Source organism: Mesoplodon mirus (genome assembly GCF_964341445.2).
Source record: "Mesoplodon mirus genome assembly, chromosome: 2".
Taxonomy (NCBI): domain Eukaryota; kingdom Metazoa; phylum Chordata; class Mammalia; order Artiodactyla; family Ziphiidae; genus Mesoplodon; species Mesoplodon mirus.
This window is the reverse complement of record NC_138977.1, coordinates 29,081,678-29,098,398: the sequence shown is the minus strand read 5'-3', so window position 1 is coordinate 29,098,398 and position 16,721 is coordinate 29,081,678. Positions and strand designations below refer to the sequence as shown.

Genomic DNA, 16,721 nt, shown 5'->3' with positions numbered 1-16,721 from the left:
GCAGACTGAATACGGAAGCAGACGCGAGATTTCAGCTGTCTTCCATTAGACAAGACATTAAAGAGATTAGACATTAGAGAGATTAGCAAAGTGAGAAACAGTGCTAGCTAGCTCTTCTCATTGGATATTTTTTGTTTTGGAAATATAATTTTTCATAAAAATATAGTACTTATCTTAACATGAAATGCTTCTTATTATTTCAAAATAATTTAATAAGTGCATATTTGAACGTTTCTCAGTCTCAGTTCCTAACCTGGTAAATATTCGTAGATATAACTCACATAAACCTAAGCGCTCTGGTGTCTTCCATAATTTGTAAAAGTGTCTTGAGACCAAAATGTTTGAGAATTGCTGCCCTAGAGAAATAATTCACTTTCTTAATAAATTTCTGTTGCATTTTAAAGATAATTCCCTTTTAATTATTTGCTTAAAATGTACCTACTTTAATTTTTTTCTATATCCTTCAATGCATCTATCCAAAGCCCCTTAATCTTACTTCTGAAGCAAGTCAGATATCCTACCAAACTGATTTTTCCACTGACCTCTGACCCTGAGGCTTCTATCCTGTTCCCCATTCTGAACACATCACTGTCTTGCTGGACGTATTTCTTTTCCTCCTCTGCACCCTCCCCGGGGGCAGTCCCTTTTCAAATAGTTCAGAAATGCTGGGTGCCCAGACCTTGTTCTGACAGCGTCTTTGCTCCTCTGCTGTGTTGCTTCCTGTGCTTTTCCAATCTTAACTTTTTCCCGTGTCAAGTCCCTTATTTTGCTTAAGGATTCCCCTGAAAAGTTTCCAAGAGGCCATGGGATGTACATTTTTAGAATCCTTGCATTGTCTGAAAATCTTTATTCTACTCTTACATTTTGTTGGTATATTTGCTAAGTATTAAAATTGTGGTTGAATATTCCTTTAGAATATGCCAGTGCTTAGTAAGCCACTTCTTTATCACCAAATTATGGTAGTAATTATCATCATAATTCTGATTACAATGGAATTCATTAGAACCTTTTGAAAGCTTCCTGAATTTACTCTTCATTTTTATATCTTTTGGTCTTTGGAGTTTTACAGTAGCAAACACTTATCTAAGTATTTCTTTATTTGTGCTGGATAATCACGCTCTTCATTTTTCAGAGGCACTCTTGCATTATTTCTTTGATAATTTTCTCTGCCTTTTTGTCTATTCTATGACTTAAAAAATTGTTTTACTCCTTTTATCCTTTTATTTTAGTTTCTGGAATATTTGTTCAACTTTCTTTTTCAAGTCTTTCATTGGATGCTTTTTATTAGCTACTTGACGTCTAAGGGGAAAAATTTTTACTTTTTTAAATTGATGGGTGCCTAAAACATAAATACACAATTTAATCAATTAAGATTTCTTTGTCAAGTTCTGATAGTAATGCTATGGCAGCTTCCTGAGAAATGCTGGAAACGTCATTCTTTCCCTCCCCACTGGACGTGTTTAAATAACACTGGTGTTATGTAAGTTACAGGCCCTGACATCCTCCAATTTCCACAAACATCAAAATGTTGATAAATGCCGGCCCGTGAGGGGCAGGAATTCTTCAGTTGTCATGACTTTGGTTGGACTGTTCTTTGAGCTAAACTCAAGGGGTAAGTTGGGAGGTTAATTTCTGCTATTTCCTCAAAGTCACCTGACAACTCCCTGTGATTCAGAAATTTGGACGAGGAGATGCCCAAAGGGAGGACAGAAGATGTAAGCTGTGAGGAAAGGTGGGTGGTTATTTTTCTTCCAGAAACAGATTAATCCCTGAGCTTGGTCTCTTTCAACCCAAGTCCACCCATTAAAGGTATCTGGAATGCTTGGTGACATCAGGGCTTGGACACAGACCTTCCTCAAGAACAGTGTGGCTAAGGCAAAAGAAGACCAGTGCCGGCCAGCCTTCCCTTGCCAGGGCACCCAGAGGAAGAGATACGTATCTAGGCTGTTGGGATCATCTTCCCCAGGTAAGGCCAACGGTTGTACAAATTGGTCTACGAATGTCTCAGGAAACTGTGCCCAAGAAAGACCAGAGACTCCAGACATGTTTCTCGGGCATCATAATGCTAAGAATTCCACTATGAACGCCAAGAGGAGGCACCTCTGCTCAGGGTGGCTCAGTGCCAGAGGCTCAGGTGAAGCAGGTGCAGAAGCATCGGGACCCCCAGGACAAATGTTTGCAGCAGTGGTGGGTACGGGGTCTCCCCTTTACTGAAATGGTATGGTTTGATGCTCCTGGCAAAGCCTGTTGCTGAGTTTTTCCACTGCTGTTTCTTCTACTTGACACCCCACTTCTTGAACCAAATCATTGGTACTAGCTCATCAAAGCTAGAGGTTGAAGTCAAGCACCCAATCTGTGTCTATGATCTTTTTAGATCCCACCTTCTTCCTACACCCTAAGCTGTTCCAGGCTAGGCTGTGTGGCTTCAGCGAACGTGCCATGGCTTTGCTGATGCCTGGGAAATGCCACTGTCAGTCAGGGGGCCACTCCCGAGTCACGCTGTACTGTCTCCGTTTACCCTGTGTCCTCTTACCTCTTTTATATTTTTGAATTCTAAATAGAATTACATTTAAAAAAGGAGGGGAGTTCTACTGCTTTAAACAGCTTTGGAAACCAGTTACAATTTCAAAAGACACTTCTTAACTTAAAAAGTCTAGGACCATAAACAAAGCTGAGAAGTTGAAACTAAAGTCACTTAAAATTCATATACTAACAGTTAATATTTATTCTCATCATGTTCCAGATGCAGTGCTGAGTGCTTTTCATGTATTATCTCATTCAGACTGCCTAACAACCATATCGGGTGGTACACACTTTTATTATCTCCATTTTACACATGAGGAAATACAGGCATGGAGAAACTGAGTAACTTGCCCAAAGCTCTAAAGCGACAACGACTCCTTTCAAGGTGCAAACACTGGCAGGCTGACTCCAGAGCTCAAGCCCTAATCATTACACAGTCAGGTAGAAAAAAATAAAAATAACCAGGCTATTGGGTTACTTTGTATCAGAAGTTTTTAAAAGAAATATTTCAATGAATCAATAAAAATGATTAACAACTACGTCAGGTGTTCATATGCAAATGAATGCCCAGTACACTTAGCGGTCACCCTTTAGAAAGTAAACACGAAATAAATTTTGGTCAAATATGCCAGGCAAGGCTAATTATTTTCTTGAACATTTTTATGAACTCCTTAAAAGTTTTCAGTATGTTAATGATTCTCCTGCCTTCACCTTGCTTACATTATTAATTTGCTCAGCAAATTCTTTAGAGATAAACTAAGTTGCAAAGTTAAAGCAACATAACTCTTATGTGGATGACTAAACACCACGAATCACTGAACAAATTAATCAATGCATGTACCCCTATAATCATCCAATGCTTTAGAAATTAGTTCTTTGAAAATGTGCATGCCACTCTCTTAATGGCCTTCCAGCGAATTCAATGCCAAGTGCTGATTTAGTAAGAATGGAAAAGTGAATTTGCTAGAGCATCGATCGGGTGATGGGAAACTGGGGAAAATAATAACACTGCCACTTTGTGGGACTTTACTGCTGACAAAGGACTTGTACTTACATCATTTTATTCCTCAGTACAAACTGAAAAGTCAGCAAAGTAGATATCAATATTATTGCCACCCTTCCTCCTTCCTCCTTCAATTTGATAGATCCCATCCCAGGTCACAGGATGCACCTACAGCCACAGGGCGGCTACACCGGGGGTTTGACTTTCGCTGTCCTGCACACTCAGCCCAGGTTCTTTTCACTGCATCATGCCCTACTCCATTGGGGAGATATTTGCAAAGATAGATAGGCATTGCTACCCTGCAGAGGTCATAGACTCTCGGTCTGGGGGCTGAATCTAGCCTTCAGATCTGTTTTGCTTTGCCCGAATAGATTTTGAGTTTGATTAGTTACAACTGTTTTTTAAAAATCAGAAGAGATTAAGCTAAATCTAGAACTGTGGCTTCATCTGGAAAAGTAGTTGATTTGGCAACAATCGACTACTGTTGACTGCTCTGTTTAGAGTAGGCGTGTCTATTTCAGAGCGCCACAGTCACTTCTACTCCTTATCACAGGACCGTATTGCCTTATTTGCCATTTATCCTCCTAAAACCAGGCTGCTTCTTTCAGTTATCTTACCTGCCTGGCTCCCAACAGAAAGTGATTTCTCTGTGGGACTGAGCAGCTTTCCACAGACATGGCGTAATTTTTCTCAGCCAACTTGGGCAGGGTTGTCTTTGTGTATCTTCCCAGCTTTGTTCCTCACTCACTCAACAACCTTTTCATTTAATTTTCTTTATTAAATTGTTCTGCTAATGGAACAGAGAGGTAGTTGTGAAATTGAGGATTCAAAGAAGTCCCATAAACTTCCTTTGGATTATAATGTAATAGCTGGAATTTTATTAACCCTGCCCAGTTACTAAAAATGTCTCCCATATAGTTTTTAAGTCTACTTCAAAATATTTTGACTAACTCATTTTCAAACTCAGCCTTCATCCCTACTTCATAAGAATGTGAATTCTCTGAGATCAGAGGACTCTGCTTGTTCATCACTATAATCTTACTACCAGGGACAGTGATTGGCACATAGTAGATGCTCAGTAAATGTCTTGTTGACTGACTGAATGGAAGTGGGAGTAGTGAATCAGGACTGGGCATTCCTGGAAGCCTCTCAGTGTGGTCCTTCAGATACAGTTGGCCCTTATCTATGGTGTGGTCTTATTTATGCAGAGTCTAGTAGGAGATTATCAGTCTCTTCGGAGATAAGTCATTTCCTGGAGGCAGAAAAGATCTAGCTCAAAAATTTGTTAGCTTTGCTTATTGGTAGAAACACTTCATCAAAATATCAACTTTTGCATTAAGCTGGCTCTACGTTTACAGAAACACTAGCCTTCAAGAAAACAGAATCTTTCTTAGATTCAACTAACCCTTCAGTCTACACTGGTTTTCTTGGTTGTGCAAAGAGAAGATGACTTTCAGCCCAGCCTGCCTCTTTTCTTAGGGCCAGGAGTCTTCCATGTAGCAGAAGCTTGCTGTTAAGAACCATTTGAATTTGCTTGACTTTTTTTTAGTTCTTAACGACCTGTTTACAACTTATAAGAAAAAAGAGCATGGCCTAGACCCTCTAGCTTCCAGTCACCTCCCAGGACACCTCGGGTACTCGGCCGCCCTGTACACTCCCCTTTCCTCTCTCTGCTTCTTTCTTTCTCCTCTTCCCTCTCCCTTTCTTCTTCCCTGTCTTCCTTTAGTCATGCTTTTCACTGGCTTTCTTTTTAGAATGTGGAGAGAGTGTGTCTTGTTTTTCCCACCATGGTCTGCTCTAAAGGGTAACAAGATTTTGAAAGCATACACATTACTTCTTCAGGACTCGAACCTGGACTCTATTACTCAGCATCCTGTCCTGTACAACCTGAGCTACTGTGGGTGTGAAGTTTTTCTTCTGAACATTTAAAATTCATTTAATGCGAGGCCCCTTCCTCCCTCCCTCCCCACTTCCCTCCCTCTCTTCCTTCCTTCCTTCCTTCCTTCCTTTCTTCCTCTCTCTCTTTCAGATTCCTCACTTTGCTTTTTTGTGAAATCACAGAATTTTATGTTGGAAAAAACTTAAAAGATAATCTTGTCCAGACTCCTTTTACAGATGAAGAAACTGAGTCAAAGGTCAGAGGGATTAAGCTTCAGAACCAGATTTAAAATCTGATCTTCTGGGACTTCCCTGGTGGTCCAGTGGTAAAGAATCCATCTTACGATGCAGGGGACACCAGTTCGATCCCTGGTCAGGGAACTAAAAGATCCCGCATGCCGCGGGGCAACTAAGCCCCATGTGCCACAACTACTGAGCTCCCACACCTGAATTAGAGCCCACATGCCACAAACTACAGAGCCCACACGCCCTGGAGCCTGCACGCCGCAACTAGAGAAGAGAAAACGCGCACTCCACAACTAGAGAGAAGCCCGTACACCACAACGAAGAGCCCCATGCGCCACAACTAAGACCCAACGCAGCCCAAAATAAATAAAATAAATAGATAAGTGTGGTAAGTAAATCTTAAAAAAAAGGAATCAAATATTTTTAAAAATCTGATCTTCTGACTTGTAGCTCTTTCCTTTACTATTTGAATGGATTATTTGTCTTCTTAAATTGACTGTAACTCCTCTCTGTATATTTCAGTTAAAAGAGGATTTAAACGTATGACTCATTCCTGACTGTAGGGGTCTCTGTGTTTTGGGGGTGGAGCGTGAGGTCCCCTGGAGGAAGGTCCCTATGATGGAAGCGCTGTTGTCTTCCAGGGCTTCCCTCTCCCCTTTGCTTCAGGTCTCCGTGTGGAGGGACCTCCCTTAGGGGAGAATAGCTTGCCTCTCAGAGAGAACGGGAAAGAGAATGGGGTACGGATTGCCCAACCTCTGCCTCCTGACCCACTTTCCCCACTTTTTATAATGTTTCACACTGTACATTTCACAGGGGCAGGTCCTGCCATATCTGGCTGGGGTAAATCAGCCTAATTTGGGGCAAAGCGTTCATATGCAGGGTGATAGCACTGGTCTGATGAGGCTGTGGTGTATCTATGTGGGAAGCAAGAAACAGGAGCCACTTGATGGTACCAGGGAGAGAAGAGTAGAAAATTGGAAGGAAGCTGGCTTGTGAGGGACTGGTCCTCTTTTAGAGTGAAATCTTCCAGCCACTGACCTCATGATCATGTTCATAGCCTCACACACGCATGTGGATGGACTAGGTGGGGCTCGACACCATCCTCCCAGATATATCATATCAAAGTCTCCCTCATTTCTCTCTTACTTGTCAATCCAACAGAAAAGGAATTTGACTTGGTTTCAATAGTTTTTCAAAAAGCCATGTTGATTCCCAGTGCCTTATGTTTCAAAATATTAAACCAAAAAATTAGGGAAAATTTTTTCTTATGTTTTATGCCAAGATTTGAGCAATGAATTAAGAAAAAAATCCCAGCCAAGAGAGAAAAATGTTTAGCTGGAGGAAAATTTAAATATGAAAGTAATTTGATAATCATTCCACCGTCTTAAGAAAAATGAAAGTGAAAGACGAATATAAATATACCTCTTTCCGAGAAAAACAAATACCGTATGCTAACCCATATATATGGAATCTAAAAAAAAAAAAAATCGTTCTGAAGAACCTAGGGGCAGAACAGGAATAAAGACGCATACTTAGAGAATGGACTTGGGGACATGGTGAGGGATAAGGGTAAGCTGGGACAAAGTGAGAGAGTGGCATGGACATATATACACTACCAAATGTATAATAGCTAGCTAGTGGGAAGCAGCTGCATAGTACAGGGAGATCAGCTCAGTGCTTTGTGACCACCTAGAGGGGTGGGATAAGGAGGGTAGGAGGGAGACGCAAGAGGGAGGAGATATGGGGATATATGTATATGTATAGCTGATTCACTTTGTTATAAAGCAGAAACTAACACACCATTGTAAAGCAATTATACTCCAATAAAGATGTTAACACAATATATACATACCTCTTTCCCATAAAAAACCCTCAGTCATAAGATGATGCTTTGGGGAAAGCTTTATTTGTAACTGTGTGTGTGTGTGTGTGTGTGTGTGTGTGTGCGCGCGCATGCGCAGATGTGCATCTACTTCTGCACATTCTAATTTGATGCTTTTATGCCTTCCATATGGATCACTGCAACACTGATTCCATCAATTTAACCATAGTTTACGTTTCAAATATCAAAATACACAGTATGTAAAAGAAGTTCCATTCTGTGTGTCCCTTATCCTTGGCAAAAGGAAAACAGATTCTCCCAAGTGGGGGGCACTGTGTCCAGTTAAAGACTTCAGTAAAGAATATAATGTAAGTTAAGTGTTTCTTTTCATATCTAGAATACTAACACCAGGTAACGTTCTAACCAACCCAGTGAAGTTATATTCTTCAAGACATAATGTTCAAAGAGAGAAACTGAACTAAATTAGTATACAATTGGGACTTCTAATAAGGAAGTGCTGAAGAGAAATGTTCCAGCCAACAATGATCATTCAGAGATAGTTTACTTACATCTCCTCTGGGAGACCTAGCAAATCCTGCTCTGTTTTCCCAGATGTCCAACTGGTAGCTAATACCTTCTTGATTACCCCAGGTTATGGGAAGCATGGAGAACAAAAGAGAAGAGATACTTTGCTATGTGTCTATAGTTACTGCAAAAAAACCCCCTCTTGATATGATGGTCTCACAATAAAGACCAAATATACGGTGGCTTGCTTTCTCTGAATGACCGTTCCCATTCCCACAGAAAATTCTTGATTCCCACACCACTACCCACCAACTACCATGCTTTTCAAATTTATTACACCATATTGTAAGTTATTCATCCTTTTCCATCCTTCTTGCAGGGGACTCTAGGCCCTCTGAGAGCAGGGGTTTTCTATCTGGTTCTCTACTGAGCACCACTGAGACGTGGTAGATCCTACCGGGAGGTGAGTGAATGAGTGAACTGGGCCCATTGGCACCTTTTCAGGACAACCATTCAGAACACAGCTGGTTGCGGCTGTGGGGTCCAGTCTGCCTAGGGGGAGGCCTATTTATGGATGTAAGCTTCACAAAAGAAGAAGATCTGCTCCCCAGAGAAGAATATTTCTATTTTGAACCAATTATTCTATATTATTGAGCCCAGTTGACTACACAGTTGTTTTTCTGTTTTTGAAATTTTACAGACTAATTGACCTACGAGTGTTTCCTCAAAAGACAAAAGGATGAGGCCATGTGATAATTCCCAGGTACCTATTAGAAAAATATGCGAGATGCTTGTATTTTCCGTCTCATGATTATCTGACACAGACATGTTGGGATTGTTATCTACTCACCCTGGAATATTATTTTAATCCAAATATCAATTGTAGTTCAATCGAGAGCATGAGGGTAAGGCCATGAAACAATAACAGCAACAAAAACCAAGAAAAATGTTTTAGTACGTAAGACAATGCTCCAATTGAATTGAACTACTTCTCTTTTAATGATCTTCTTTTTGTTATCTGGTGGTTTATTCACTCTCTCCCTGCCCACAGCAAGCAGTTAGGAGCCTGCTGGCCCCTGCTTCTCACAGAATAAAGCCCTTGGAAGGTAAGGGAAGTGCCGGGCTGGAGACAACGCCACCACTGGACAGTGAGAAATCTGTGTGGAAAACGTCCTGGATCATTTGGAGACTGTGAGTTTGAAGACAGAATCACTTCCTAAGAGTATTCTAAATCACTGAGGGATCATATAGTAATGAAACTGAAACTCAGCAAGAAGAGGGTTGAATGAGCATGCACTGCAAATTATGAGTATGGATGTTCTGCAAGTAGTATAAAGGAAGCTTTGTCTGGCCCTGTACCAGGGCAGAGATTTTCATTGCTTCCAGGCTTACATGTCTGTGAAGAAATGAAACAGAAAACCTGCTCCCAAGAACTGGGCTCTGACAATAAGGGAACAGCCTGGAGACATCAAAAGTTCATTTGCAGAGGGCTTTCTTATCATGTAATCCCAAGTAATTTGAGCAAAACTGAGAATTAAGAAGGATGCTGTGGAGAACTCCAAGTACACTAGACCGACGTCAGCATGACACGCTTGCTAAAACCCTTGCCAATGATCAAAGAGAATTGCGCAGAAGTTCATCTAGAACTGACTTCAGCCTTGTATAGACCCAAGTCTATAATTTTGATTTTGTTGTTTTTGTTGTTTAAAGCGAAAAGGCAGCAGCTATGTAACATGTTGAATGAGGGCTACTGGAGGAGCGGAGGAGTGAAGCACATGCTCTGAGAGCAGAAGAAAGAGAAACAGCACAAAGCAGACAGAAGGGCTTTCAAAGCACAGCAGGCTGGCAAATCGGAGTGAAGATCAACGGCCGAGGCTGCTCATGTTTTCAGCCTGTAAACTAATTGATGTTTACAGAATGATGTAGCTAAGTATTAGGAAAATATATGGGGTGAAACAAGCATGTTTAAAAAAGAAGGTTTTACAAACTATGGTTACCAAAGGGGAAAGGGGGAGGGATAGATTAGGACTTGGGGATTAACAGATACACACTACCGTATATAAAATAGATAATCAACAAGGACCTACTGGATAATTCCCACAGGGAATTATAGTCAATATTTTGTTATAACCTAAAAGGGAAAAGAATCTGAAAAAGTTTTATATATATACATAACTGAATCACTTTGCTGTGCACCTGAAACTAATGCAACATTGTAAATCAACTATACTTCAATAAAAAAAAATTTTTAAGGAAGGTTTTAGAAACAATTTTATTTTAGAAAGTTTTAATTTGAAAGATTTCCACTAGATAGTTTAAGTGAAAACTGAAGTTTTAATGCTTAAAGGGCAAGGTTCCCAGTGCTTATGGCAGTGAGATGCCATGCAGCGAGCACATGCTATGGAATCAGGAATCTCGGAGTGTGAGACAGCAAGTGGCTCATGTGCTCTGTAAAATGGGCTTCACGTGCCTACACACAATGGGGCTGTAATGAGATGAAATTAATTGAGAAGTGCATTCCAAATGCCTGGCACAGAGTAGAAAATTCATTCTGTGGTGGTTGCATTAGTGAAATTGCAAATCACCCATAATGATAAGTAAAGGATGCATTTTGAATCTCCTTTCTGTATTATTATGTATGATTATTCAACAGGGTGCTAGAAGCTGCTGGCTAGGAATCTGACTACATCCTGCCTGGTCCAATGTTAAGGCTACGAACTGCAAGAGCTCCAGCTCAGCAGAGAATCAGTAACACCCTTGGGGTGGCTGACCTGCTATGCTAACTTGCACTGGCTCTTGGCTATTCTGAAAGATGGATGCTACCTCAAATTAAGGAAAGGAAAAAAACAACACGGTAGTTGTTAACTACAGTTCTTTATTTTCTAAAAATAGGTATTTCAACTAAAGCGTTGTAAGTCACTATGGTGGAAATGTAGAAATATAAAAATGCTGTATAGCACAGGGAACTATATTCAGTATCCTGTGATAAACCATAATGGAAAAGAATATGAATAAGAATGTATATATATGTATAGCTGAATTACTTCGCTGAACAGCAAAAATTAACGCAACATTGTAAATCAACTATCCTCCAATAAAATAAATTTAAAAATATCAAAATGATTATTCCTTTTTGTTTAGCATAATAAGTTCTACAGAACTTATATTTATGAACTTTCCAATCTTCAACTGTTTTTGATCTATAAACATGACAAGTGCATATGGTTTGACCTAACTGCTACTAAAGCAAACGTAATTGAATTGATTCACTGCCTCATTTTATTTGTAGAAATGAGACAAGGAATCGATGCATGGATTTGCATATTTTGTATTATCTATTTGTCAAATAGTTTGTAAATGGAAAACCATATAGAGAACTCTTATAGGGAAGGACACACAGTGTCAGGAGTATTCTCTGTCCTCATTAAGCTCAGCTTTCTGTCCAGTAGCTGGTTTCTCCCATTCAGGAGTGAGATTCAGATCTGAGCCCCATGCAGGTCTTCAGCTTCAGAACAGATTAGTTTCCTCGTCCTAACTGAGACTGCATGCAGTTCCAGAATGCACTTAGTCGTTGCTACACTTTCTATATTTTTGACTTTTCTGGGCCCTGAGAATTATTTCTGATTCTTGGTAACTCAGTAGATTAATGAGACTTCTATTGAGTGTTATAAAAGTAGCTGAGCGACTGACTTAAAGGTGATGAAAATTGCTTTTTCTCAAATAAGGCCTTGCTTTTATTTAGACTTTAAAGATTTTCTTCTGGAAACATTAGGATACCTTGATGAATTCACTAACTTAGATTTTGGTGTAGTAATAGTAGCAATTAATGAAGTAAGCTTTCACTGATATCTTTAGGGGCTATTAAGCCCCAAGGTTTGTCAGACCATGAAGATTTGTACCTTTCTACTTCAAGAAACCATTTCATCTCCACAGAATCTCCTGCCTCCATTGGCTAATGACAGAAATTCAGAATCATTAGCTAAATTAATTGTTTCATGTGGTTGGTCTTTAGAATGTTATAAACTGTAATAGAATTACTGAGTTGAGAGCAATTAATTAGATGTACTTTGAATATATTCTAATTAAATGCTATACCTGTCATTCTTAATGACCACTTGAAAACTACCATAAGAAAACTGTTGATGAATCTCAGTGCCATGAAAATAAACCATCCAGAACCATTTAAATATGCCTCATGTCTGTATAGTTCACATCACTTCAAAATCTGAAAAGTCATTTCAGATACCGCCATTGAAGTATTATCACAGGGCCCCATAATTTTAAGGGAGAAAGTGAAAGAGTGGAATCCTTCTTCTAGGTGTTTAAAGCCCATAAATCATACAGGTAGGAATAGCATGTATGTTTCTTATGTCTAGGACTGTGTTAGACCATGTTAGACCAGGAGCTGAAAATTCAGATCTGTACACCAGAGCCACAGAGAGATCTGATGCTCAGAGATCACTGAGGTCTCATGCTCAAATGAGAGGAGATCTCTCAGGATCAGAAAGAGGGAGGACTGAGAAATGCAGGGCTCTTGAGGGCAAACAGCTTTACAAAGGGGCCAGCCTCCCGCTAGCTACACTGGTTGCTGTCTTACGGAAATGTGGTTCCTGTCAAGCCAGATACAGTGGTTTTCAAACAAATACAGATGTGTGGGATTTTACATGAAATAATCACAGATTCAAATTTTCAGCCCTGTGGGTCAAGGAAAACACATCTGTGGGCTGTTGGCAAGCAGCCTCTGGATTAGATTCTGACATCCTCTGGAGGTATATATGCCATTAAAAATGAAGGATGTTGACATGCTGCTCTTCATCAATACTTATGACCAATCAAAGGAAACGTCTGTGAAAAGAAACTAGGGTATTTCATTAATCAACAGATAGGATGTGCCCACCAGGTTGCTGCAATATGTATTTTTTTAAGTTTTTATTGGAGTATAGTTGCTTTACAATGTTGTGTTAGTTTCTGCTGTGCAGCAAAGTGAATTGGTTATACGTATACATATACCCACTCTTTTTTGGATTTCATTCCCATTTAGGTCATGACAGAGGATTGAGTAGAGGTCCCTGTGCTATACAGTAGGTTCTCATTGGTTATCTATTTTATACATAGTTGTGTATATGTGTCAATCACAATCTCCCAGTTTATCCCACCCCCCTTCCCCCCTTGGTATCCATAAGTTTGTTCTCTACATCTGTGTCTCTATTTCTGCTTTGCAAATAAGTTCATCTGTGCCATTTTTCTAGATTCCACATATAAGCGATATTATACGACATTCGTTTTTATCTTTTTGACTTACTTCACTCTGTATGACAGTCTCTAGGTCTATCCACGTCTCTGCAAATGGCACAATTTTGTTCCTTTTTATGGCTGAGTTTAAGATTAAAAAGACAGATGTATTCGGAGTCTTTCTCTGGTTTGTTAACAGGTCGGTTGAGGAAAAAAGATCTCTTGAAAGGATTGTAACTTATTGGGAATGGAATACTAGGAAAGGATCAAAGCTGTATGTCAGGGGTGATTCTAGAAAAGCTGAAGGTAGAAGACTTTCTAAGGTCCATACAGCATCATGTACTGCTTATGATACAAAAATGGGGGAGGGGGCTTCCCTGGTGGCGCAGTGGTTGAGAGTCTGCCTGCCGATGCAGGGGACACAGGTTCGTGCCCCGGTCCGGGAAGATCCCACATGCTGCGGAGCGACTAGGCCCGTGAGCCATGGCCACTAAGCCTGTGCATCCGGAGCCTGTGCTCCGCAACGGGAGAGGCCACAACAGTGAGAGGTCCAAGTACCGCAAAAAAAAAAAAAAAAAAAAAAATTAAAAATGGGGGAGGGGCACAGTATGAAGAAGAGAAAATTAGAATATTTTATTATCCTAGATTGTTGTTCTCATATTGAAATACTATGTTTGAAAAGTTGAAATGAAAATTTTATACAGATGTAGGTTGAAGAAAATGGAGAACTATACAGATGTTATGAAACAATTGGTACTTCCCTGAGGGGTAAGAAAGGAAATTTACAGAATCACAGAGCACAATGTGTCATGCAGAGGCTCCAGAGAGCACACAGCATCCTTCAGCAGATAAAGCAAAGGGCAAGGAGGTAGGGTCCATTTCTATTTCTGGCATCGATTGCTTTGGGACTTGGACGATCAGAGTGTCACCTTTTGGCACTCAGGTCACCCCACATGTTAAAAAAATCCATAACTCAAAGGTGTTTTATGCACCAGTTTTGACATCTATAAGCCACTGGCAGATTTTAAAAATCTAGGCTATCACAAAAGCAGGGACTGCTGTTCTCCCTCTCTGTAATTTACAGAATTCATGAAGATGTGCAATGGCCAGCCACCAGTCACACGTCTATTGGAATCTTCTCGTTTGCTTTACATCTCTGCTCATCCTGGAACCCCTCACCTTAATCCACTTTTTCTTTGCATGAAATTTAAATGAAAAAGCAGCTCTAGGAAGATTCATTATTTAAGTTGCAGTCTCCATACTCTCCTTTGGAAATTGAGGCATCCGTATACATAAGGCTTCAGTTAGGCTAAAAGATAAGTTAACATGCTAAAATCCAGGGTCCCAGCTATCATGCATGAAGTATATAAAGTTCATTGTCTTCGTCTGCATCCATTACAAGCTATCCTCTGCCAGCATTGATTTAGATGCTAACTTTATATTCAACTCAATTCTTACCTTCATTCTTTAGAAAAATATAACACAAACGAGAAATTTGAAGATTAAATTTATAGATAAAAATACCTCTCTCTTGCAGCTTGATGCACAATATGGAAAAATAATACATGAAAAAATAAATACATAAACTATCAAACCAAATCTCCAGATAAAGGCAAACACAAAAAAGAGTCCACGCCTTGTAGAAGACATCATTCTCTTCCATTACCTAATGTCTGGCTTTCAAGAAATTAGGTGAGTTCATATTGTTTAATCTATTGGATCCATTATCTAACCTTCTTGGGAACTGACTTCAGTAAGTATCAATACAATGTTCTCACAGCTCTCATCAATTCAATTACATTGACCCACAGGTGTATTTTGCGCGCGTGCGCACACACACACACGCACATGCTTTTCTTTGACTTTGAAGAGTGAAACAAAAACCAGAGGCCCTAGACCCTAAAACAGAAGTAGGGAGGATTATCTGCAAACACTTGGCTGCATTTTACATATTGAGCCCAACCCAAGATGTGTCTTCTTAGCAGATACTAGCATGTTAGCAAGATCTTATTGCGGAAAAGAAATGGGTTTTTAATATGTATGTGTAACTGAATCACTTTGCTGTACACCTGAAACTAACACAACATTGTACGTTTTTACTGAAGTCAACTATACCTCAATTAACAAAATGCCTGCTTTGTCGGCTGTTTCTCTCACACCAGTCCCAACGACACCCTACCTTGCGGAGGGGTTTGAGCTTGGTCTCCATGATGAAGTCGTACTTGCACAGCTCACAGCAGCGCGTGTCAGAGCTTTTGATCCACTGGTGGAGGCAGGCCTGGTGCACGAAGCGCAGGGTGCCCGTGCAGCGGCAGGGCGTGATGAGCGGACTCTCCTCATCCCCTTCGCAGTGACAGATCCTGGGGAGGACACAGCAGCCAGGTGAGATCTCTCCCTCGGGGAGCACACGGCATCCTCCTCCCACACATCCCAGGCTGTATTAGAAACTGCAACCTCACATTCAGACCCAGGGACATTGCACTGCAGCTTAATGCTAGAGCAGAATCTATGGCCAATACTAATTTCCTTTCCCTTGCGTAGTCACTGCTGGACTCTTAAGTCATGTTCAAAGGCGTTAGACACCAATACATCAAAAATGTGCAATCATTCCTACACAGGAGTCAATTTTAACAGCATAGCTATTGAGCTATGTCCCCACCTTCATCTATTAAAAGTCAGTGTCCATAGGCACAAGCTTGCTTTCATATACAAAAGTTATGACTTAGTATTCTAAGGAATGCTGGAACCTGGTAACTTCAATGTTTTACTTTGATGGTAGTTTTATGGGGTGTATACTTTATTACATATGGTATCTTACCAATGTGGAAGAATTCTGAAACATTTTAATATGCTACTATGGAATAAAGTGAATATAGAAAGTCTCAACTTGGAAGTATTATTAAGATTTTCCTAGGAAGATGCACACATATTTGGTCAAAACAAAAGGCCTAAACTGTCAATAATCATCGTCACAAAAGTTACTGATTACAGAAAGTTCAAGTACAGTAAATCCTACTGTTTTAAAATGTTAATTACTACATCTTCCAAGGAATTCCTAGTTCAAGTAGTTTACTGAATTACTAAGACTTCTAGTGTCATAGATTCATAGTCTATGAAATCGTCATTATTCTCCTCTTCAAGTTTAAAAAAATAATTTGTTTTCCTCACTGGATAAGTTTTTATACCACCAGGTCACAAATTCAAACCTTAGAACTTCAATAATTCTTATTATATAACCAGCTGTTAGAAGTTGTTACTAAATTTGATTAGAAATATTGCTTGAACTCTGTTAGAAATATGAATGGAATGTTCCCAAAACACCTGTATAGTAATTTTTTGGAGCAGAATCACAGTGGTAGGCTAGAAGAATGTTTGAGTTGCTGCTACTGCTCTTTCCTTTCATCCCTCTTCTCCGGAAGCATGTCTTAAAGAGTGGATTTTAAAATATATTTATCTAGCTCAGCTGTCTCCCCAGGGGAAATGTGATGGTTG

General features: G+C 39.9%; 1 protein-coding gene across 4 annotated transcripts in view; it reads right to left on the bottom strand.

Moving 5' to 3' along the window:
• Window positions 1–16,721, bottom strand: part of MARCHF1 (membrane associated ring-CH-type finger 1) — a gene marked incomplete at its 5' end in the record, with an annotated part of 448,487 nt that overhangs the window by 45,727 nt on the left and 386,039 nt on the right. For all 4 annotated transcript variants that reach the window (XM_082639864.1, XM_082639863.1, XM_082639865.1 and 1 more), the window contains one exon: window positions 15,409–15,589. In XM_082639864.1, the coding sequence (XP_082495990.1) occupies window positions 15,409–15,589 (181 nt within the window). The remainder of the gene's footprint in view (window positions 1–15,408; window positions 15,590–16,721) is intronic.